We start from the raw sequence: 25,222 nt of genomic DNA, 5'->3' as shown, positions 1-25,222 counted from the left end.
GAGGTTAACCCAGGCCCTAGTACCACACCTATTCCCCAGGCGCATTTGTTGACTAACCGTAAAAGCATTAGTTTCATACATGTTAACATCAGAAGCCTCCTCCCGGAGTTTGTTTTATTCACTGCTTTAGCACACTCCGCCAACCCTGATGTGCTTGCCGTGTCTGAATCCTGGCTTAGGAAGGCCACCAAAAATCCTGAAATTCCCATCAATAACTATAACATTTTCCGTCAAGACATTACTGCCAAAGGGGGCGGAGTTGCAATCTACTGCAGAGATAGCCTGCAGAGTTATGTCCTACTATCCAGGTCTGTGCCCAAACAATTCCAGCTTCTACTTTTTTTTTTTTTATCCGCCTTTCCAGAAACAAGTCTCTCCATTGCCGCTTGTTACAGACCCCCCCTCAGCCCCCAGCTGTGCTGTGGAAACCATATGTGAATTGATTGCCCCCCCCCCCCCCATCTATCTTCAGTGTTCGTACTGTTAGGTGACCTAAACCGGGACATGCTGAACTTCACTAGGGTAGGGGACAACATTCAGAATTTTGGATGAAAAGCGTGCCCGAATAAAACTGCCTGATACACAGGCCCAGAAGCTAGGATATGCATATAAAATACTGTCTGTGAGTATCACAGAACTGATATGGCAGGTGAAAACCTGAGGAAAATCCAACCAGCAAGTACTATTATTTTGAAAGGCTGTTTTTCCATTGAAAGCCTATCCACCATACAAAGACTTAGGACCCAGTTCACGATCTCTATGGCTTCCTCTACACATGGCCAGTCTTTAGGAATTGTTTCAGGCTTTAACTCTGAAAAATTAGGGAGATACAGCACTTTCAATGAGTGGACAGTGGACATTTCCAGACACGAGTCCAGCGCGTGATCGGGAACGCACCTTTCTTGTTTCTCCTTTTCTATTGACGAAGCTTTTGTCCGGTTGAAATATTATTGATTAATTATGACAAAAACAACCTGAAGATTGATTTCTGACATGTTTCTACTAACTTTTATTGTACTTTTTCGTCATGATGTTAAGAGCATGCATTGTGCCTTTGGATTTCTGAACTAAACGCACCAACAAAACAGAGGTTTTTGGACATAAAGAGGGACATTATCGAACAAAAAAAAACATTTATTGTGTAACATGAAGTCCTGTGAGCATCTGATGAAGATCAAAGGTTAGTGATTCACTTAATAATTTCTTACTTTTGTGAGCCCTAGCCTTGGCTGGAAAATGGCTGTAGTTTTCTGTGACTAGGCGCTGACCTAACATAACCGCATGGTGTGCTTTCTCTGTAAAGCCTTTTTGAACTCGGACACTGTGGTTGGATTTACAACAAGTGTATCTTTAAAATGGTGTAAAATACTTGTATGTTTGAGGAATTTTAATTATGGGATTTCTGATGTTTTGAATTTGGCGCCCTGCAATTTAACTGGCTGCTGTCGAGGTGGGACGCTACCGTCCCACTTATACCAGAGAGGTCAACACCCTGGCCGTCCTACAATCTAAACTAGATGCCCTCAATCTCACAAATTATGAAGGAACCTACCAGGTACAACCCTAAATCCGTAACCATGGGCACCCCCTTAGATATCATCCTGACCAACTTACCCTCTAAATACACCTCTGCTGTCTTCAACCAGGATCTCAGCAATCACTGCCTCATTGTCTGCATCCGCTATGGGTCCGCGGTCAAACGATCACCCCTCATCACTGTCAAACACTCCCTAAAACACTTCGGCGAGCATGCCTCTGGATCAAGTGCCATTCTGTGACTTTGGCTAATATGCCTTCTTTTCTTGCCGTGGTATCGTTTTGGTATCGAGTATTATGAGACTAAGCCTGCTAACAAAATAAAAATTATAATCTGTGACACTAATATAATAATGTGTCATATGTGGGTATGAAATGGAGCAAGGGTCAACTTTTGCGTAACACCGTCCGAGCCGGGCCGCGTCCGACCCGGGCCGCGTCCCGGCCGCGTCCGAGCGTGTGTGTCCTGCTCACCCAGGCGGTTGCGTCGGATCATGTCAGGTGATACAGGCCGTAGCTTCCTCTCCTGTCTGATGCCCTCTAAGAGACGCTCATGGAGGGTCTGCGGCCACGCAGGGTGAGGCTTCAACTTCCTAGCAGTAACCTACAAACAGACAGACAAGCAGATAATGAATTCTGTGCAGGAGAGACTCATCAACCATCAAGCTCATCAACCATCCACAATAAAACACGTACTGAAGCAGCTGCCCTTCCTTTCAAGTCAACAAAACTGGATTCATCCCCTTAGGAGCAAGAAGGCGTCACAGTAAGGGCAATTACATTTAAGTCATTTAGCAGACGCTCTTGTCCAGAGCGACTTACAAATTGGATATATATAAATTTTACCAGGCAAGTCTGTTAAGAACAAAATCTTATTTTCAATGACGGCCTAGGAACAGTGGGTTAACTGCCTTGTTCAGGGGCAGAACCACAGATTTTTACCTTGTCAGCTCGGGGATTCGAACTTGCAACCTTTCGGTTACTAATCCAACGCTCTAACCACTAGGCTACCTGCCGCCCCGGCAGGTTGAGAGGTGGTCAGAGACTAGGTCGGGACTCCCAGGGTTGAGAGGTGGTCAGAGACTAGGTCGGTACTCACAGGGTTGAGAGGTGGTCAGAGACTAGGTCGGTACTCCCAGGGTTGAGAGGTGGTTAGAGACTAGGTCGGTACTCACAGGGTTGAGAGGTGGTCAGAGACTAGGTCGGTACTCACAGGGTTGAGAGGTGGTCAGAGACTAGGTCGGTACTCCCAGGGTTGAGAGGTGGTTAGAGACTAGGTCGGTACTCACAGGGTTGAGAGGTGGTTAGAGACTAGGTCGGTACTCACAGGGTTGAGAGGTGGTCAGAGACTAGGTCGGTACTCCCAGGGTTGAGAGGTGGTTAGAGACTAGGTCGGTACTCCCAGGGTTGAGAGGTGGTTAGAGACTAGGTCGGTACTCCCAGGGTTGAGAGGTGGTCAGAGACTAGGTCGGTACTCACAGGGTTGAGAGGTGGTCAGAGACTAGGTCGGTACTCCCAGGGTTGAGAGGTGGTCAGAGACTAGGTCGGTACTCCCAGGGTTGAGAGGTGGTCAGAGACTAGGTCGGTACTCACAGGGTTGAGAGACTAGGTCAGTACTCACAGGGTTGAGAGACTAGGTCAGTACTCACAGGGTTGAGAGGTGGTCAGAGACTAGGTCGGTACTCACAGGGTTGAGCGACTAGGGCGGTACTCACAGGGTTGAGAGGTGGTCAGAGACTAGGGCGGTACTCACAGGGTTGAGAGGTGGTCAGAGACTAGGTCAGTACTCACAGGGTTGAGAGACTAGGGCGGTACTCACAGGGTTGAGAGACTAGGGCGGTACTCACAGGGTTGAGAGACTAGGGCGGTACTCACAGGGTTGAGAGACTAGGGCGGTACTCACAGGGTTGAGAGACTAGGGCGGTACTCACAGGGTTGAGAGGTGGTCAGAGACTAGGTTGGGACTCACAGGGTTGAGAGACTAGGGCGGTACTCACAGGGTTGAGAGGTGGTCTGGAGCGGATGAAGTCCAGGATGACCTCATGAGCACTCTTCTTTAACCTGGGAGGGATGTCTCCATTCAGCTGGAGTAACAACAACAGGAACAGGGGAGGTAGTGAGTAAACACACACAAATGCTAACGTCCCCTGTTATTGTAGTGGAGAGAGGTTAGCATGTCTTGGGGCTATGCTAACGTCCCCTGTTATTGTAATGGAGAGAGGTTAGCATGTCTTGGGGCTATGCTAACGTCCCCTGTTATTGTAATGGAGAGAGGTTAGCATGTCTTGGGGCTATGCTAACGTCCCCTGTTATTGTAATGGAGAGAGGTTAGCATGTCTTGGGGCTATGCTAACGTCCCCTGTTATTGTAATGGTGAGAGGTTAGCATGTCTTGGGGGTATCATATTTGTACATCTGTCTCACTCATTATTCAGGACTATCCGTAATCCTGGTAGAATCCACATGAACGAACAAGTGTTACGAAACATATTGTATTCTATTGTACAAGAAAAGTGACAATACATTATTTACCATCCATTTCTATTGGGCAGAAAGTCATCTGAAACTATCAGAACAGCAAACGCATGCAAAAAGTTTGATGTGATCATTACATCCTAGGAATGTGTGACCCCAGAGGTTAAGGGTTATAGGAATGTGTGACCCCAGAGGTTAAGGGTTATAGGAATGTGTGACCCCAGAGGTTAAGGGTTATAGGAATGTGTGACCCCAGAGGTTAAGGGTTATAGGAATGTGTGACCCCAGAGGTTAAGGGTTATAGGAATGTGTGACCCCAGAGGTTAAGGGTTATAGGAATGTGTGACCCCAGAGGTTAAGGGTTATAGGAATGTGTGACCCCAGAGGTTAAGGGTTATAGGAATGCGTGACCAAACACTAAAGTTGAGTCCTTGAATACGGTTGGGTTCTGAGAATGGGAAAATATATTCATGTTACTGATGGAGTCCTGAGGTTTAGAGGGTCTACACCAGAAGGTAATGGTTATAGGAGGAAGGTAATGGTTATAGGAGGAAGGTAATGGTTATAGGAGGAAGGTATATAGTGGAGGGTCAACACCAGAAGGTAATGGTTATAGGAGGAAGGTAATGGTTATAGGAGGAAGGTAATGGGTATAGGAGGAAGGTAATGGGTATAGGAGGAAGGTATATAGTGGAGGGTCTAAACCAGAAGGTAATGGGTATAGGAGGAAGGTATATAGTGGAGGGTCTACACCAGAAGGTAATGGGTATAGGAGGAAGGTATATAGTGGAGGGTCCACACCAGAAGGTAATGGTTATAGGAGGAAGGTATATAGTGGAGGGTCTACACCAGAAGGTAATGGTTATAGGAGGAAGGTATATAGTGGAGGGTCTACACCAGAAGGTAATGGATATCTGTAGGAGGAAGGTATATAGTGGAGGGTCTACACCAGAAGGTAATGGGTATCTGTAGGAGGAAGGTATATAGTGGAGGGTCTACACCAGAAGGTAATGGTTATAGGAGGAAGGTAATGGGTATAGGAGGAAGGTATATAGTGGAGGGTCTACACCAGAAGGGTTATAGGAGGAAGGTATATAGTGGAGGGTCAACACCAGAAGGTAATGGTTATAGGAGGAAGGTAATGGTTATAGGAGGAAGGTAATGGTTATAGGAGGAAGGTATATAGTGGAGGGTCCACACCAGAAGGTAATGGTTATAGGAGGAAGATAATGGTTATAGGAGGAAGGTATATAGTGGAGGGTCTACACCAGAAGGGTTATAGGAGGAAGGTATATAGTGGAGGGTCAACACCAGAAGGTAATGGTTATAGGAGGAAGGTAATGGTTATAGGAGGAAGGTAATGGTTATAGGAGGAAGGTATATAGTGGAGGGTCCACACCAGAAGGTAATGGTTATAGGAGGAAGATAATGGTTATAGGAGGAAGGTATATAGTGGAGGGTCTACACCAGAAGGGTTATATGAGGAAGGTATATAGTGGAGGGTCTACACCAGAAGGTAATGGTTATAGGAGGAAGGTACATAGTGGAGGGTCTACACCAGAAGGTAATGGTTATAGGAGGAAGGTACATAGTGGAGGGTCTACACCAGAAGGTAATGGTTATAGGAGGAAGGTATATAGTGGAGGGTCTACACCAGAAGGTAATGGTTATAGGAGGAAGGTACATAGTGGAGGGTCTACACCAGAAAGTAATGGTTATAGGAGGAAGGTATATAGTGGAGGGTCTACACCAGAAGGTAATGGTTATAGGAGGAAGGTATATAGTGGAGGGTCTACACCAGAAGGTAATGGGTATCTGTAGGAGGAAGGTATATAGTGGAGGGTCTACACCAGAAGGTAATGGGTATCTGTAGGAGGAAGGTATATAGTGGAGGGTCTACACCAGAAGGTAATGGTTATAGGAGGAAGGTAATGGGTATAGGAGGAAGGTATATAGTGGAGGGTCTACACCAGAAGGGTTATAGGAGGAAGGTATATAGTGGAGGGTCAACACCAGAAGGTAATGGTTATAGGAGGAAGGTAATGGTTATAGGAGGAAGGTAATGGTTATAGGAGGAAGGTATATAGTGGAGGGTCCACACCAGAAGGTAATGGTTATAGGAGGAAGATAATGGTTATAGGAGGAAGGTATATAGTGGAGGGTCTACACCAGAAGGGTTATAGGAGGAAGGTATATAGTGGAGGGTCTACACCAGAAAGTAATGGTTATAGGAGGAAGGTACATAGTGGAGGGTCTACACCAGAAGGTAATGGTTATAGGAGGAAGGTATATAGTGGAGGGTCTACACCAGAAAGTAATGGTTATAGGAGGAAGGTATATAGTGGAGGGTCTACACCAGAAGGTAATGGGTATCTGTAGGAGGAAGGTATATAGTGGAGGGTCCACACCAGAAGGTAATGGTTATAGGAGGAAGGTAATGGTTATAGGAGGAAGGTATATAGTGGAGGGTCTACACCAGAAGGTAATGGTTATAGGAGGAAGGTATATAGTGGAGGGTCCACACCAGAAGGTAATGGTTATAGGAGGAAGGTAATGGTTATAGGAGGAAGGTATATAGTGGAGGGTCTACACCAGAAGGTAATGGATATCTGTAGGAGGAAGGTATATAGTGGAGGGTCTACACCAGAAGGTAATGGGTATCTGTAGGAGGAAGGTATATAGTGGAGGGTCTACACCAGAAGGTAATGGTTATAGGAGGAAGGTAATGGGTATAGGAGGAAGGTATATAGTGGAGGGTCTACACCAGAAGGGTTATAGGAGGAAGGTATATAGTGGAGGGTCAACACCAGAAGGTAATGGTTATAGGAGGAAGGTAATGGTTATAGGAGGAAGGTAATGGTTATAGGAGGAAGGTATATAGTGGAGGGTCCACACCAGAAGGTAATGGTTATAGGAGGAAGATAATGGTTATAGGAGGAAGGTATATAGTGGAGGGTCTACACCAGAAGGGTTATAGGAGGAAGGTATATAGTGGAGGGTCAACACCAGAAGGTAATGGTTATAGGAGGAAGGTAATGGTTATAGGAGGAAGGTAATGGTTATAGGAGGAAGGTATATAGTGGAGGGTCCACACCAGAAGGTAATGGTTATAGGAGGAAGATAATGGTTATAGGAGGAAGGTATATAGTGGAGGGTCTACACCAGAAGGGTTATATGAGGAAGGTATATAGTGGAGGGTCTACACCAGAAGGTAATGGTTATAGGAGGAAGGTACATAGTGGAGGGTCTACACCAGAAGGTAATGGTTATAGGAGGAAGGTACATAGTGGAGGGTCTACACCAGAAGGTAATGGTTATAGGAGGAAGGTATATAGTGGAGGGTCTACACCAGAAGGTAATGGTTATAGGAGGAAGGTACATAGTGGAGGGTCTACACCAGAAAGTAATGGTTATAGGAGGAAGGTATATAGTGGAGGGTCTACACCAGAAGGTAATGGTTATAGGAGGAAGGTATATAGTGGAGGGTCTACACCAGAAGGTAATGGGTATCTGTAGGAGGAAGGTATATAGTGGAGGGTCTACACCAGAAGGTAATGGGTATCTGTAGGAGGAAGGTATATAGTGGAGGGTCTACACCAGAAGGTAATGGTTATAGGAGGAAGGTAATGGGTATAGGAGGAAGGTATATAGTGGAGGGTCTACACCAGAAGGGTTATAGGAGGAAGGTATATAGTGGAGGGTCAACACCAGAAGGTAATGGTTATAGGAGGAAGGTAATGGTTATAGGAGGAAGGTAATGGTTATAGGAGGAAGGTATATAGTGGAGGGTCCACACCAGAAGGTAATGGTTATAGGAGGAAGATAATGGTTATAGGAGGAAGGTATATAGTGGAGGGTCTACACCAGAAGGGTTATAGGAGGAAGGTATATAGTGGCGGGTCTACACCAGAAAGTAATGGTTATAGGAGGAAGGTACATAGTGGAGGGTCTACACCAGAAGGTAATGGTTATAGGAGGAAGGTATATAGTGGAGGGTCTACACCAGAAAGTAATGGTTATAGGAGGAAGGTATATAGTGGAGGGTCTACACCAGAAGGTAATGGGTATCTGTAGGAGGAAGGTATATAGTGGAGGGTCCACACCAGAAGGTAATGGTTATAGGAGGAAGGTAATGGTTATAGGAGGAAGGTATATAGTGGAGGGTCTACACCAGAAGGTAATGGTTATAGGAGGAAGGTATATAGTGGAGGGTCCACACCAGAAGGTAATGGTTATAGGAGGAAGGTAATGGTTATAGGAGGAAGGTATATAGTGGAGGGTCTACACCAGAAGGTAATGGTTATAGGAGGAAGGTATATAGTGGAGGGTCTACACCAGAAGGTAATGGTTATAGGAGGAAGGTATATAGTGGAGGGTCTACACCAGAAGGTAATGGTTATAGGAGGAAGGTATATAGTGGAGGGTCTACACCAGAAGGTAATGGTTATAGGAGGAAGGTATATAGTGGAGGGTCTACACCAGAAGGTAATGGTTATAGGAGGAAGGTATATAGTGGAGGGTCTACACCAGAAGGTAATGGTTATAGGAGGAAGGTAATGGGTATAGGAGGAAGGTATATAATGGGTGCAACTAATCTTGGAATGTGTTGAGTGCAGGGAAGTGATTACATGTGGCAGGCATTGATAAGGGGAGACGGGTGGAGATCTTAGAAACTAACAACGTCACTGAGGGAGAGAGGGTAATGTATCATGTTTACATTATGTCAGGATATGTCACTGAGGGAGAGAGGGTATTGTATAATGTTTACATTATGTCAGGATATGTCACTGAGGGAGAGAGGGTAATGTATAATGTTTACATTATGTCAGGATATGTCACTGAGGGAGAGAGGGTAATGTATAATGTTTACATTATGTCAGGATATGTCACTGAGGGAGAGAGGGTAATGTATCATGTTTACATTATGTCAGGATATGTCACTGAGGGAGAGAGGGTAATGTATAATGTTTACATTATGTCAGGATATGTCACTGAGGGAGAGAGGGTATTGTATAATGTTTACATTATGTCAGGATATGTCACTGAGGGAGAGAGGGTAATGTATAATGTTTACATTATGTCAGGATATGTCACTGAGGGAGAGAGGGTAATGTATAATGTTTACATTATGTCAGGATATGTCACTGAGGGAGAGAGGGTAATGTATAATGTTTACATTATGTCAGGATATGACACTGAGGGAGAAAGGGTAATGTATCATGTTTACATTATGTCAGGATATGTTATTGTTAGCCATCAGGGATCCTCTGGGAGGAGAAGAGACACAGTCTGGTACCCGTCACCATGACAGCCTTGAGTTGGGGAGGAGTGAACACTGTGGTCAATGTGGAGGCTATATACAGGGGGTACCGGTACAGAGTCAGTGTGGAGGCTATATACAGGGGGTACCGGTACAGAGTCAGTGTGGAGGCTATATACAGGGGGTACCGGTACAGAGTCAGTGTGGAGGCTATATACAGGGGGTACCGGTACAGAGTCAATGTGGAGACTATATACAAGGGGTACCGGTACAGAGTCAATGTGGAGGCTATATGCAGGGGGTACCGGTACAGAGTCAGTGTGGTGGCTATATACAGGGGGTACCGGTACAGAGTCAATGTGGAGGCTATATACAAGGGGTACCGGTACAGAGTCAATGTGGAGACTATATACAAGGGGTACCGGTACAGAGTCAATGTGGAGGCTATATACAGGGGGTACCGGTACAGAGTCAATGTGGAGGCTATATGCAGGGGGTACCGGTACAGAGTCAATGTGGAGGCTATATACAGGGGGTACCGGTACAGAGTCAATGTGGAGGCTATATACAGGGGGTACCGGTACAGAGTCAATGTGGAGGCTATATACAGGGTGTTACGGTACAGGGTCAATGTGGAGGTTATATACAGGGTGTTACGGTACAGGGTCAATGTGGAGGCTATATACAGGGTGTTACGGTACAGAGTCAATGTGGAGGCTATATACAGGGTGTTACGGTACAGGGTCAATGTGGAGGTTATATACAGGAGGTACCGGTACAGAGTCAATGTGGAGACTATATACAGGGTGTTACGGTACAGAGTAAATGTGGAGGCTATATACAGGGGGTACCGGTACAGAGTCAATGTGGAGACTATATACAGGGTGTTACGGTTAAGAGTCAATGTGGAGGCTATATACAGGGGGTACCGGTACAGAGTCAATGTGGAGGTTATATACAGGGGGTACCGGTACAGAGTCAGTGTGGAGGCTATATACAGGGGGTACCGGTACAGAGTCAATGTGGAGGTTATATACAGGAGGTACCGGTACAGAGTCAATGTGGAGGCTATATACAGGGGGTACCGGTACAGAGTCAATGTGGAGGCTATATACAGGGGGTACCGGTACCGAGTCAATGTGGAGGCTATATACAGGGGGTACCGGTACAGAGTCAGTGTGGAGTCTATATACAGGGGGTACCGGTACAGAGTCAATGTGGAGGCTATATACAGGGGGTACCGGTACCGAGTCAATGTGGAGGCTATATACAGGGGGTACCGGTACCGAGTCAATGTGGAGGCTATATACAGGGGGTACCGGTACAGAGTCAGTGTGGAGGCTATATACAGGGGGTACCGGTACAGAGTCAATGTGGAGGCTATATACAGGGGGTACCGGTACAGAGTCAATGTAGAGGCTATATACAGGGTATTACGGTACAGAGTCAATGTGGAGGCTATATACAGGGGGTACCGGTACAGAGTCAATGTGGAGGCTATATACAGGGGGTACCGGTACAGAGTCAATGTGGAGGCTATATACAGGGTATTACGGTACAGAGTCAATGTGGAGGCTATATACAGGGGGTACCGGTACAGAGTCAATGTGGAGGCTATATACAGGGGGTACCGGTACAGAGTCAATGTGGAGGCTATATACAGGGTATTACGGTACAGAGTCAATGTGGAGGCTATATACAGGGGGTACCGGTACAGAGTCAATGTGGAGACTATATACAGGGTGTTACGGTTAAGAGTCAATGTGGAGGCTATATACAGGGGGTACCGGTACAGAGTCAATGTGGAGGTTATATACAGGGGGTACCGGTACAGAGTCAGTGTGGAGGCTATATACAGGGGGTACCGGTACAGAGTCAATGTGGAGGTTATATACAGGGGGTACCGGTACAGAGTCAATGTGGAGGCTATATACAGGGGGTACCGGTACCGAGTCAATGTGGAGGCTATATACAGGGGGTACCGGTACAGAGTCAGTGTGGAGTCTATATACAGGGGGTACCGGTACAGAGTCAATGTGGAGGCTATATACAGGGGGTACCGGTACCGAGTCAATGTGGAGGCTATATACAGGGGGTACCGGTACAGAGTCAATGTGGAGGCTATATACAGGGGGTACCGGTACAGAGTCAATGTAGAGGCTATATACAGGGTATTACGGTACAGAGTCAATGTGGAGGCTATATACAGGGGGTACCGGTACAGAGTCAATGTGGAGGCTATATACAGGGGGTACCGGTAGAGAGTCAATGTGGAGGCTATATACAGGGTATTACGGTACAGAGTCAATGTGGAGGCTATATACAGGGGGTACCGGTACAGAGTCAATGTGGAGGCTATATACAGGGGTACCGGTACAGAGTCAATGTGGAGGCTATATACAGGGTATTACGGTACAGAGTCAATGTGGAGGCTATATACAGGGTATTACGGTACAGAGTCAATGTGGAGGCTATATACAGGGGGTACCGGTACAGAGTCAATGTGGAGGCTATATACAGGGGGTACCGGTACAGAGTCAATGTGGAGACTATATACAGGGGGTACCGGTACAGAGTCAATGTGGAGACTATATACAGGGTGTTACGGTTAAGAGTCAATGTGGAGGCTATATACAGGGGGTACCGGTACAGAGTCAATGTGGAGGTTATATACAGGGGGTACCGGTACAGAGTCAGTGTGGAGGCTATATACAGGGGGTACCGGTACAGAGTCAATGTGGAGGTTATATACAGGGTATTACGGTACAGAGTCAATGTGGAGGCTATATACAGGGGGTACCGGTACCGAGTCAATGTGGAGGCTATATACAGGGGGTACCGGTACAGAGTCAGTGTGGAGGCTATATACAGGGGGTACCGGTACAGAGTCAATGTGGAGGCTATATACAGGGGGTACCGGTACAGAGTCAATGTAGAGGCTATATACAGGGTATTACGGTACAGAGTCAATGTGGAGGCTATATACAGGGGGTACCGGTACAGAGTCAATGTGGAGGCTATATACAGGGGGTACCGGTACAGAGTCAATGTGGAGGCTATATACAGGGTATTACGGTACAGGGTCAATGTGGAGGCTATATACAGGGTGTTACGGTACAGAGTCAATGTGGAGGCTATATACAGGGGGTACCGGTACAGAGTCAATGTGGAGGCTATATACAGGGGGTACCGGTACAGAGTCAATGTGGAGGCTATATACAGGGTATTACGGTACAGAGTCAATGTGGAGGCTATAAACAGGGGGTACCGGTACAGAGTCAATGTGGAGGCTATATACAGGGGGTACCGGTACAGAGTCAATGTGGAGGCTATATACAGGGGGTACCGGTACAGAGTCAATGTGGAGGCTATATACAGGGGGTACCGGTACAGAGTCAATGTGGAGGCTATATACAGGGTATTACGGTACAGAGTCAATGTGGAGGCTATATACAGGGTATTACGGTACAGAGTCAATGTGGAGGCTATATACAGGGGGTACCGGTACAGAGTCAATGTGGAGGCTATATACAGGGGGTACCGGTACAGAGTCAATGTGGAGACTATATACAGGGGGTACCGGTACAGAGTCAATGTGGAGGCTATATACAAGGGGTACCGGTACAGAGTCAATGTGGAGGCTATATACAGGGGGTACCGGTACAGGGTCAATGTGGAGGCTATATACAGGGGGTACCGGTACAGAGTCAATGTGGAGGCTATATACAGGGGGTACCGGTACAGGGTCAATGTGGAGGCTATATACAGGGGGTACCGGTACAGGGTCAATGTGGAGGCTATATACAGGGGGTACCGGTACAGAGTCAATGTGGAGGCTATATACAGGGGGTACCGGGACAGTCAATATGTGGGGGCACCGGTTAGATAAGGTAATACGTACATGTAGGTAAACGGGACTATGAATAGATAATAAACAGAGTAGCAGCAGCATAGTGACATTTCTCATATATAATTTTAATTAACGAGGCAAGTCAGTTAAGAACAAATTATTATTTACAATGACGGCCTACCCCGGCCAAACCCTAACCCGGACGACGCTGGGAAAATTGTGGCCCACCCTATGAGACTACCAATCATGTAAAATAGGGGGGGGGGGGGGGGGATAGGGGGGGGGGGGGGGGCAATTGCAAATATCCCGGGGAGCCATTTGATTAGCTGTTCAGGAGTCTTATGGCTTGGGGGGGGTAGAAGCTGTGAAGAGGCCTCTTGGACCGAGACTCTTCGCTCCGGCAGCGCTTGCTGTGCGGTAGCGGAGAGAAGTCCATGACTAGGGTGGCTGGAGTCTTTGGCAATTTTTAGGGCTTTCCTCTGACACCGCCTGGTATAGAGGTCCTGGATGGCAGGAAGCTTGGCCCAAGTGATGTCCTGGCAGTGCAGTCGTGGGTGAACAGGAAGTACAGGAGGGGACTGAACACGCACCCCTGAGAGGCCCCATGTGTTGAGGATCAGCGTAGCAGATGTGTTGTTACCTACCCTCACCACCTGGGGGCGACCCGTCAGGAAGTCCAGGATCCAGTTGCAGAGAGAGGTGTTTAGTCCCAGGGTCCTTAGCTTAGTGATGAGCTTTAAGGGCACTATGGTGTTGAACGCTGAGCTGTAGTCAATGAACAGCATTCTCACATAGGTGTTCCTTTTGTCCAGGTGGGAAAGGGCAGTGTGGAGTGCAATAGAGATTGCATAATTTGGGCTCTCGAGTGGCGCAGCAGTCTAAGGCACTGCATCTCAGTGCAAGAAGCGTCACTACAGTCCCTGGTTCAATTCCAGGATGTATCCCATTCAGCCGTGATTGGGAGTCCCATAGAGCGGCGCACAATTGGCCCAGCATCGTCCGGGTTTGGCCGTTATTGTAAATAAGAATTTGTTCTTAACGGATTTGCCTAGTTAAATAAAAAAAAAGGTTACACTTACATTTTTCAAAAACCTAAAATATATCTGTGGATCTGTTGGTATGCAAAATGGAGTGGGTCTAGGGTTTCTGGGATAATGGTGTTGATGTGAGCCATGATCAACCTTTCGAAGCACTTCATGGCTACAGACGTGAGTGCTACGGGTCGGTAGTCATTTAGGCAGGTTACATTAGTGTTCATGACAGGGACTATGGTGGTCTGCTTGAAACATGTTGGTATTACAGACTCTGTCAGGGACATGTTAAAAAATGCCAGTGAAGACACTTGCCAGTTGGTCAGCGCATGCTCGCAGTACACGTCCTGGTAATCCGTCTGGCCCCGCGGCCTTGTGAATGTCGACCTGTTTAAAGGAGAGCATGATCACAGTCGTCTGGAACAGCTGATGCTCTCATGCATGCTTCAGTGTGACTTGCCTAGAAGCGAGCATAGAAGTAATTTAGCTCGTCTGGTAGGCTCGTGTCACTGGGCAGCTCGCGGCTGTGCTTCCCTTTGTGGTCTGTAATAGTTTGCAAGCCCTGCCACATTCGACTAGCATCAGAGCTGGTGTAGTACGATTCAATCTGAACCTTCGGCCTAGTCTAAGGTCCTGAGAGCTCTAGAGCAGGTTTTCATCAAGAATCTTTCTATAATTTGCTCCATTCATCTTTCCCTCGATCCTGACTAGTCTCGGTCTCTGCCTCTGAGAAACACAGCATGATGATGCCACCACCACTGTAGGGATGCTGCCAGGTTTACTCCAGATGTGACCGTACTCAAGCCAAAGAGTCTTGTTTCTCATGGTCTGAGAGTCCTTTAGGCGCATTTCGGCAAACGCCAAGCGGGATGTCATGTGCCTTTTACTGAGGAGTTGCTTGCGTCTGGCCACTCTACCATAAAGGCCTGATTTGGTGGAGTGCTGCAGAGATGTCCTTCTGGAAGGTTCTCCCATCTCCATAGAGGAACTCTGGAGCTCAGTTTTAGTGACCATCGGGTTCTTGGTCACCTCCCTGACCAAGGCCCTTCTCCCACCATTGCTCAGTTTGGCCGGGCGGCCAGCTCTAGAAAGAGTCTTGGTGGTTCCAAACTTCTTCCATTTAAGATGTTCTTGGGGACCTTCAATGTTGCAGACATTTTTGTTACCCTTCCTCAGACCTGTGCCTCGACACAATCCTGTCTCGGAGCTCTTCGACCTCATGGTTTGGTTTTTGCACTGTCAACTGTGGGACCTTAGCAAAGGGTCTGAATACTTACATAAATATTTATTTTTAATACATTTGTAAAAACCTGTTTTCTCTTTGTCATTATGGTGTAGTGTGTGTCAATAGCTGAACATTTTTTTTTTTAGGAAGAACCGGTGTTGATGACCGGACCATATTGGAGATGTTCCCTCCTATAGGAGCAGTCAAAAGCATCAGCATCCCTCAAGATCTGAACCGCAGCTCAGGTATTGGTACTGTTCTCACACCTTCACCTGTGTGTGTGTGGTGATGTACAGTGTTGGACTTGAACGAGTGGAAATGTATTGTGTAGAATGATGAGGGAACACAATTATTTAAATCAATGTTAGAATAAGGCTGTAACGTAACAACATGTGGAAAAAGGGAAGGGGTCTGAATACTTTCCGAAGGCACTGGATGAAAAACATCAGGACCCAAAAACCATCTCAGAGTATAAATGCTGATCTAGGATCCAATCACGTTACTCGTCACACGCTTCGTAAACAACAGACTAACGGTTACATGACAATAACATGAGCTCCTCCTGTCCATCCAATCTTCCTTTATTATGACCTGAAAGGCCAAACTGATCATAGAGCAGAAATCCAACGTTTTAATGAATACGAGCTCAGAGACGTGGAACCAGGCTAACAGATGAAACCCTCCCTCATGATGACTTTAAAAAAAACAACATGAACATCTACCCCTTCCTTAAGATAATATTCTTCCATGTTAAAGTCCCTCACCATGACGTTCCGTAGTTTGTATCGTTTGAAGCAGATGTCATCCATCAGCATCTCGTAAGGCGTGAGCTGGAACTCTATAGGTAGAGGGCTGTACTGTCTCTCCTGGACCTTCTTCAGCTTGACCCCGTTACGCAGGTCACCCATCACCTGCATCCAGGACTTCGCCTGAGGGACATCAGCAGGGTTGGGGTTCATTTCATTTCTAATTCTGGTCAATTCAGAAAGTAAAACCACATTTCAATTCCACATTTTAGAGAATTGGAAATGCAACTTTCAGTGTACTTCCTGAATTGAAATTGACCCCAACCACAGACAATAGTGTCACGTATCAGACCTGTTCCTGTGTTGAGCGATAAGAGAATTATGGTCTTTCTTACCACACCGTCCGCAGTGTCGCCAGAAAGCGGATTTTTTCTGGTTTTCAGGGATACAGTATTTTCAAGCTAACTTCCGTTTCCCCTTAAACTGACGCGGGGACTCCGCCCCCGCTACACTAGGTTCCTCTTACCCAGTCAGCATTCTGTAGCTCGTTGACATCTCTGATTGGTTCCTCTCCAGTGTCTCGCTCCATCCGTCGCAGGTTCTACAAGGTACAGGGGGAAGACAGGAGAGTGTGAGAGGTTATATGTTTTATACACTCTGGGAGGTATTCTGCTGTGTTGCTAGGCACTAGGGCTCTGGGTCAACACTAGAAGATCATGGGCAGTGTTATTTACCCGTTGTATGTCTGACACACTTCTCAATCAATATGTTTTCATGTGATGAGGATGTCAGATATAGGTCTTGTTCAAATCAGACAGTCCACGTTGAACTTCTCAGTGGGGATAAAGCAATGTGGAACTAATGATGCCTTTTAAAATCTCTGTCAGCTTCTCACTAGACTACTGGTGGTCACAGCAGAGCCCCAGTGGCTCTCTCAGGATATACTGTCCCAGTCAACACAGCCAGCTGGCTCTCTCAGGATATACTGTCCCAGTCTACACAGCCAGCTGGCTCTCTCAGGATATACTGTCCCAGTCTAGAGCCAGCTGGCTCTCTCAGGATATACTGTCCCAGTCGACACAGCCAGCTGGCTCTCTCAGGATATACTGTCCCAGTCGACACAGCCAGCTGGCTCTCTCAGGATATACTGTCCCAGTCGACACAGCCAGCTGGCTCTCTCAGGATATACTGTCCCAGTCGACACAGCCAGCTGGCTCTCTCAGGATATACTGTCCCAGTCAACACAGCCAGCTGGCTCTCTCAGGATATACTGTCCCAGTCAACACAGCCAGCTGGCTCTCTCAGGATATACTGTCCCAGTCTAGAGCCAGCTGGCTCTCTCAGGATATACTGTCCCGGTCTAGAGCCAGCTGGCTCTCTCAGGATATACTGTCCCGGTCTAGAGCCAGCTGGCTCTCTCAGGATATACTGTCCCAGTCGACACAGCCAGCTGGCTCTCTCAGGATATACTGTCCCAGTCGACACAGCCAGCTGGCTCTCTCAGGATATACTGTCCCAGTCGACACAGCCAGCTGGCTCTCTCAGGATATACTGTCCCAGTCAACACAGCCAGCTGGCTCTCTCAGGATATACTGTCCCAGTCAACACAGCCAGCTGGCTCTCTCAGGATATACTGTCCCAGTCTAGAGCCAGCTGGCTCTCTCAGGATATACTGTCCCAGTCAACACAGCCAGCTGGCTCTCTCAGGATATACTGTCCCAGTCGACACAGCCAGCTGGCTCTCTCAGGATATACTGTCCCAGTCGACACAGCCAGCTGGCTCTCTCAGGATATACTGTCCCAGTCGACACAGCCAGCTGGCTCTCTCAGGATATACTGTCCCAGTCGACACAGCCAGCTGGCTCTCTCAGGATATACTGTCCCAGTCGACACAGCCAGCTGGCTCTCTCAGGATATACTGTCCCAGTCGACACAGCCAGCTGGCTCTCTCAGGATATACTGTCCCAGTCTACACAGCCAGCTGGCTCTCTCAGGATATACTGCCCCAGTCGACACAGCCAGCTGGCTCTCTCAGGATATACTGTCCCAGTCTAGAGCCAGCTGGCTCTCTCAGAATATACTGTCCCAGTCTAGAGCCAGCTGGCTCTCTCAGGATATACTGTCCCGGTCTAGAGCCAGCTGGCTCTCTCAGGATATACTGTCCCGGTCTAGAGCCAGCTGACTCTCTCAGGATATACTGTCCCGGTCTAGAGCCAGCTGGCTCTCTCAGGATATACTGTCCCAGTCTAGAGCCAGCTGGCTCTCTCAGGATATACTGTCCCAGTCTAGAGCCAGCTGGCTCTCTCAGGATATACTGTCCCGGTCTAGAGCCAGCTGGCTCTCTCAGGATATACTGTCCCAGTCTACACAGCCAGCTGGCTCTCTCAGGATATACTGTCCCAGTCGACACAGCCAGCTGGCTCTCTCAGGATATACTGTCCCAGTCTACACAGCCAGCTGGCTCTCTCAGGATATACTGTCCCAGTCGACACAGCCAGCTGGCTCTCTCAGGATATACTGTCACAGTCGACACAGCCAGCTGGTTCTCTCAGGATATACTGTCCCAGTCTAGAGCCAGCTGGCTCTCTCAGGATATACTGTCCCAGTCTAGAGCCAGCTGGCTCTCTCAGGATATACTGTCCCAGTCTAGAGCCAGCTGGCTCTCTCAGGATATACTGTCCCAGTCGACACAGCCAGCTGGCTCTCTCAGGATATACTGTCCCAGTCGACACAGCCAGCTGGCTCTCTCAGGATATACTGTCCCAGTCGACACAGCCAGCTGGCTCTCTCAGGATATACTGTCCCAGTCGACACAGCCAGCTGGCTCTCTCAGGATATACTGTCCCAGTCGACACAGCCAGCTGGCTCTCTCAGGATATACTGTCCCAGTCTACACAGCCAGCTGGCTCTCTCAGGATATACTGTCCCGGTCTAGAGCCAGCTGGCTCTCTCAGGATATACTGTCCCAGTCGACACAGCCAGCTGGCTCTCTCAGGATATACTGTCCCAGTCTAGAGCCAGCTGGCTCTCTCAGGATATACTGTCCCGGTCTAGAGCCAGCTGGCTCTCTCAGGATATACTGTCCCGGTCTAGAGCCAGCTGACTCTCTCAGGATATACTGTCCCGGTCTAGAGCCAGCTGGCTCTCTCAGGATATACTGTCCCAGTCGACACAGCCAGCTGGCTCTCTCAGGATATACTGTCCCAGTCGACACAGCCAGCTGGCTCTCTCAGAATATACTGTCCCAGTCGACACAGCCAGCTGGCTCTCTCAGGATATACTGTCCCAGTCGACACAGCCAGCTGACTCTCTCAGGATATACTGTCCCGGTCTAGAGCCAGCTGACTCTCTCAGGATTTACTGTCCCAGTCAACACAGCCAGCTGGCTCTCTCAGGATATACTGTCCCAGTCAACACAGCCAGCTGGCTCTCTCAGGATATACTGTCCCGGTCTAGAGCCAGCTGGCTCTCTCAGGATATACTGTCCCGGTCTAGAGCCAGCTGGCTCTCTCGGGATATACTGTCCCGGTCTAGAGCCAGCTGGCTCTCTCAGGATATACTGTCCCGGTCTAGAGCCAGCTGGCTCTCTCAGGATATACTGTCCCGGTCTAGAGCCAGCTGGCTCTCTCAGGATATACTGTCCCAGTCTACACAGCCAGCTGGCTCTCTCAGGATATACTGTCCCAGTCGACACAGCCAGCTGGCTCTCTCAGGATATACTGTCCCAGTCGACACAGCCAGCTGGCTCTCTCAGGATATACTGTCCCAGTCAACACAGCCAGCTGGCTCTCTCAGGATATACTGTCCCAGTCAACACAGCCAGCTGGCTCTCTCAGGATATACTGTCCCAGTCTAGAGCCAGCTGGCTCTCTCAGGATATACTGTCCCAGTCAACACAGCCAGCTGGCTCTCTCAGGATATACTGTCCCAGTCTAGAGCCAGCTGGCTCTCTCAGGATATACTGTCCCAGTCGACACAGCCAGCTGGCTCTCAGGATATACTGTCCCAGTCGACACAGCCAGCTGGCTCTCTCAGGATATACTGTCCCAGTCGACACAGCCAGCTGGCTCTCTCAGGATATACTGTCCCAGTCGACACAGCCAGCTGGCTCTCTCAGGATATACTGTCCCAGTCGACACAGCCAGCTGGCTCTCTCAGGATATACTGTCCCAGTCGACACAGCCAGCTGGCTCTCTCAGGATATACTGTCCCAGTCGACACAGCCAGCTGGCTCTCTCAGGATATACTGTCCCAGTCGACACAGCCAGCTGGCTCTCTCAGGATATACTGCCCCAGTCGACACAGCCAGCTGGCTCTCTCAGGATATACTGTCCCAGTCTAGAGCCAGCTGGCTCTCTCAGAATATACTGTCCCAGTCTAGAGCCAGCTGGCTCTCTCAGGATATACTGTCCCGGTCTAGAGCCAGCTGGCTCTCTCAGGATATACTGTCCCGGTCTAGAGCCAGCTGACTCTCTCAGGATATACTGTCCCAGTCTAGAGCCAGCTGGCTCTCTCAGGATATACTGTCCCAGTCTAGAGCCAGCTGGCTCTCTCAGGATATACTGTCCCGGTCTAGAGCCAGCTGGCTCTCTCAGGATATACTGTCCCAGTCTACACAGCCAGCTGGCTCTCTCAGGATATACTGTCCCAGTCGACACAGCCAGCTGGCTCTCTCAGGATATACTGTCCCAGTCTACACAGCCAGCTGGCTCTCTCAGGATATACTGTCCCAGTCGACACAGCCAGCTGGCTCTCTCAGGATATACTGTCCCAGTCGACACAGCCAGCTGGCTCTCTCAGGATATACTGTCCCAGTCGACACAGCCAGCTGGCTCTCTCAGGATATACTGTCCCAGTCGACACAGCCAGCTGGCTCTCTCAGGATATACTGTCCCAGTCGACACAGCCAGCTGGCTCTCTCAGGATATACTGTCCCAGTCAACACAGCCAGCTGGCTCTCTCAGGATATACTGTCCCAGTCAACACAGCCAGCTGGCTCTCTCAGGATATACTGTCCCAGTCTAGAGCCAGCTGGCTCTCTCAGGATATACTGTCCCAGTCAACACAGCCAGCTGGCTCTCTCAGGATATACTGTCCCAGTCGACACAGCCAGCTGGCTCTCTCAGGATATACTGTCCCAGTCGACACAGCCAGCTGGCTCTCTCAGGATATACTGTCCCAGTCGACACAGCCAGCTGGCTCTCTCAGGATATACTGTCCCAGTCGACACAGCCAGCTGGCTCTCTCAGGATATACTGTCCCAGTCGACACAGCCAGCTGGCTCTCTCAGGATATACTGTCCCAGTCGACACAGCCAGCTGGCTCTCTCAGGATATACTGTCCCAGTCTACACAGCCAGCTGGCTCTCTCAGGATATACTGCCCCAGTCGACACAGCCAGCTGGCTCTCTCAGGATATACTGTCCCAGTCTAGAGCCAGCTGGCTCTCTCAGAATATACTGTCCCAGTCTAGAGCCAGCTGGCTCTCTCAGGATATACTGTCCCGGTCTAGAGCCAGCTGGCTCTCTCAGGATATACTGTCCCGGTCTAGAGCCAGCTGACTCTCTCAGGATATACTGTCCCGGTCTAGAGCCAGCTGGCTCTCTCAGGATATACTGTCCCAGTCTAGAGCCAGCTGGCTCTCTCAGGATATACTGTCCCAGTCTAGAGCCAGCTGGCTCTCTCAGGATATACTGTCCCGGTCTAGAGCCAGCTGGCTCTCTCAGGATATACTGTCCCAGTCTACACAGCCAGCTGGCTCTCTCAGGATATACTGTCCCAGTCGACACAGCCAGCTGGCTCTCTCAGGATATACTGTCCCAGTCTACACAGCCAGCTGGCTCTCTCAGGATATACTGTCCCAGTCGACACAGCCAGCTGGCTCTCTCAGGATATACTGTCACAGTCGACACAGCCAGCTGGTTCTCTCAGGATATACTGTCCCAGTCTAGAGCCAGCTGGCTCTCTCAGGATATACTGTCCCAGTCTAGAGCCAGCTGGCTCTCTCAGGATATACTGTCCCAGTCTAGAGCCAGCTGGCTCTCTCAGGATATACTGTCCCAGTCGACACAGCCAGCTGGCTCTCTCAGGATATACTGTCCCAGTCGACACAGCCAGCTGGCTCTCTCAGGATATACTGTCCCAGTCGACACAGCCAGCTGGCTCTCTCAGGATATACTGTCCCAGTCGACACAGCCAGCTGGCTCTCTCAGGATATACTGTCCCAGTCGACACAGCCAGCTGGCTCTCTCAGGATATACTGTCCCAGTCTACACAGCCAGCTGGCTCTCTCAGGATATACTGTCCCGGTCTAGAGCCAGCTGGCTCTCTCAGGATATACTGTCCCAGTCGACACAGCCAGCTGGCTCTCTCAGGATATACTGTCCCAGTCTAGAGCCAGCTGGCTCTCTCAGGATATACTGTCCCGGTCTAGAGCCAGCTGGCTCTCTCAGGATATACTGTCCCGGTCTAGAGCCAGCTGACTCTCTCAGGATATACTGTCCCGGTCTAGAGCCAGCTGGCTCTCTCAGGATATACTGTCCCAGTCGACACAGCCAGCTGGCTCTCTCAGGATATACTGTCCCAGTCGACACAGCCAGCTGGCTCTCTCAGAATATACTGTCCCAGTCGACACAGCCAGCTGGCTCTCTCAGGATATACTGTCCCAGTCGACACAGCCAGCTGACTCTCTCAGGATATACTGTCCCGGTCTAGAGCCAGCTGACTCTCTCAGGATTTACTGTCCCAGTCAACACAGCCAGCTGGCTCTCTCAGGATATACTGTCCCAGTCAACACAGCCAGCTGGCTCTCTCAGGATATACTGTCCCGGTCTAGAGCCAGCTGGCTCTCTCAGGATATACTGTCCCGGTCTAGAGCCAGCTGGCTCTCTCGGGATATACTGTCCCGGTCTAGAGCCAGCTGGCTCTCTCAGGATATACTGTCCCGGTCTAGAGCCAGCTGGCTCTCTCAGGATATACTGTCCCGGTCTAGAGCCAGCTGGCTCTCTCAGGATATACTGTCCCAGTCTACACAGCCAGCTGGCTCTCTCAGGATATACTGTCCCAGTCGACACAGCCAGCTGGCTCTCTCAGGATATACTGTCCCAGTCGACACAGCCAGCTGGCTCTCTCAGGATATACTGTCCCAGTCAACACAGCCAGCTGGCTCTCTCAGGATATACTGTCCCAGTCAACACAGCCAGCTGGCTCTCTCAGGATATACTGTCCCAGTCTAGAGCCAGCTGGCTCTCTCAGGATATACTGTCCCAGTCAACACAGCCAGCTGGCTCTCTCAGGATATACTGTCCCAGTCTAGAGCCAGCTGGCTCTCTCAGGATATACTGTCCCAGTCGACACAGCCAGCTGGCTCTCAGGATATACTGTCCCAGTCGACACAGCCAGCTGGCTCTCTCAGGATATACTGTCCCAGTCGACACAGCCAGCTGGCTCTCTCAGGATATACTGTCCCAGTCGACACAGCCAGCTGGCTCTCTCAGGATATACTGTCCCAGTCGACACAGCCAGCTGGCTCTCTCAGGATATACTGTCCCAGTCGACACAGCCAGCTGGCTCTCTCAGGATATACTGTCCCAGTCGACACAGCCAGCTGGCTCTCTCAGGATATACTGTCCCAGTCGACACAGCCAGCTGGCTCTCTCAGGATATACTGCCCCAGTCGACACAGCCAGCTGGCTCTCTCAGGATATACTGTCCCAGTCTAGAGCCAGCTGGCTCTCTCAGAATATACTGTCCCAGTCTAGAGCCAGCTGGCTCTCTCAGGATATACTGTCCCGGTCTAGAGCCAGCTGGCTCTCTCAGGATATACTGTCCCGGTCTAGAGCCAGCTGACTCTCTCAGGATATACTGTCCCAGTCTAGAGCCAGCTGGCTCTCTCAGGATATACTGTCCCAGTCTAGAGCCAGCTGGCTCTCTCAGGATATACTGTCCCGGTCTAGAGCCAGCTGGCTCTCTCAGGATATACTGTCCCAGTCTACACAGCCAGCTGGCTCTCTCAGGATATACTGTCCCAGTCGACACAGCCAGCTGGCTCTCTCAGGATATACTGTCCCAGTCTACACAGCCAGCTGGCTCTCTCAGGATATACTGTCCCAGTCGACACAGCCAGCTGGCTCTCTCAGGATATACTGTCCCAGTCGACACAGCCAGCTGGCTCTCTCAGGATATACTGTCCCAGTCTAGAGCCAGCTGGCTCTCTCAGGATATACTGTCCCAGTCTAGAGCCAGCTGGCTCTCTCAGGATATACTGTCCCAGTCGACACAGCCAGCTGGCTCTCTCAGGATATACTGTCCCAGTCGACACAGCCAGCTGGCTCTCTCAGGATATACTGTCCCAGTCGACACAGCCAGCTGGCTCTCTCAGGATATACTGTCCCAGTCGACACAGCCAGCTGGCTCTCTCAGGATATACTGTCCCAGTCTACACAGCCAGCTGGCTCTCTCAGGATATACTGTCCCGGTCTAGAGCCAGCTGGCTCTCTCAGGATATACTGTCCCAGTCGACACAGCCAGCTGGCTCTCTCAGGATATACTGTCCCAGTCTAGAGCCAGCTGGCTCTCTCAGGATATACTGTCCCGGTCTAGAGCCAGCTGGCTCTCTCAGGATATACTGTCCCGGTCTAGAGCCAGCTGACTCTCTCAGGATATACTGTCCCGGTCTAGAGCCAGCTGGCTCTCTCAGGATATACTGTCCCAGTCGACACAGCCAGCTGGCTCTCTCAGGATATACTGTCCCAGTCGACACAGCCAGCTGGCTCTCTCAGGATATACTGTCCCAGTCGACACAGCCAGCTGGCTCTCTCAGGATATACTGTCCCAGTCGACACAGCCAGCTGGCTCTCTCAGGATATACTGTCCCAGTCGACACAGCCAGCTGGCTCTCTCAGGATATACTGTCCCAGTCGACACAGCCAGCTGGCTCTCTCAGGATATACTGCCCCAGTCGACACAGCCAGCTGGCTCTCTCAGGATATACTGTCCCAGTCTAGAGCCAGCTGGCTCTCTCAGAATATACTGTCCCAGTCTAGAGCCAGCTGGCTCTCTCAGGATATACTGTCCCGGTCTAGAGCCAGCTGGCTCTCTCA

General features: G+C 49.4%; 1 protein-coding gene across 11 annotated transcripts in view; it reads right to left on the bottom strand.

Annotated features, from left to right (window-relative positions):
• spire1a (spire-type actin nucleation factor 1a) overlaps positions 1-25,222 on the bottom strand; it is a 168,489-nt gene that overhangs the window by 94,195 nt on the left and 49,072 nt on the right. For all 11 annotated transcript variants that reach the window (XR_008755585.1, XM_055893201.1, XM_055893197.1 and 8 more), the window contains 4 exons: positions 16,649-16,723; positions 16,141-16,305; positions 3,534-3,620; positions 2,011-2,140 (listed from right to left, as the gene is read on the bottom strand). Coding sequence is in view for 10 of the 11 variants with exons in the window: in XM_055893201.1 (XP_055749176.1) it covers positions 2,011-2,140; positions 3,534-3,620; positions 16,141-16,305; positions 16,649-16,723 (457 nt within the window). In the remaining variant the exon portion in view is untranslated. The remainder of the gene's footprint in view (positions 1-2,010; positions 2,141-3,533; positions 3,621-16,140; positions 16,306-16,648; positions 16,724-25,222) is intronic.

The sequence above is a fragment of the Salvelinus fontinalis genome, chromosome 32, assembly GCF_029448725.1.
Source record: "Salvelinus fontinalis isolate EN_2023a chromosome 32, ASM2944872v1, whole genome shotgun sequence".
Classification (NCBI taxonomy): domain Eukaryota; kingdom Metazoa; phylum Chordata; class Actinopteri; order Salmoniformes; family Salmonidae; genus Salvelinus; species Salvelinus fontinalis.
This window is presented reverse-complemented; position numbering and strand designations above follow the sequence as displayed.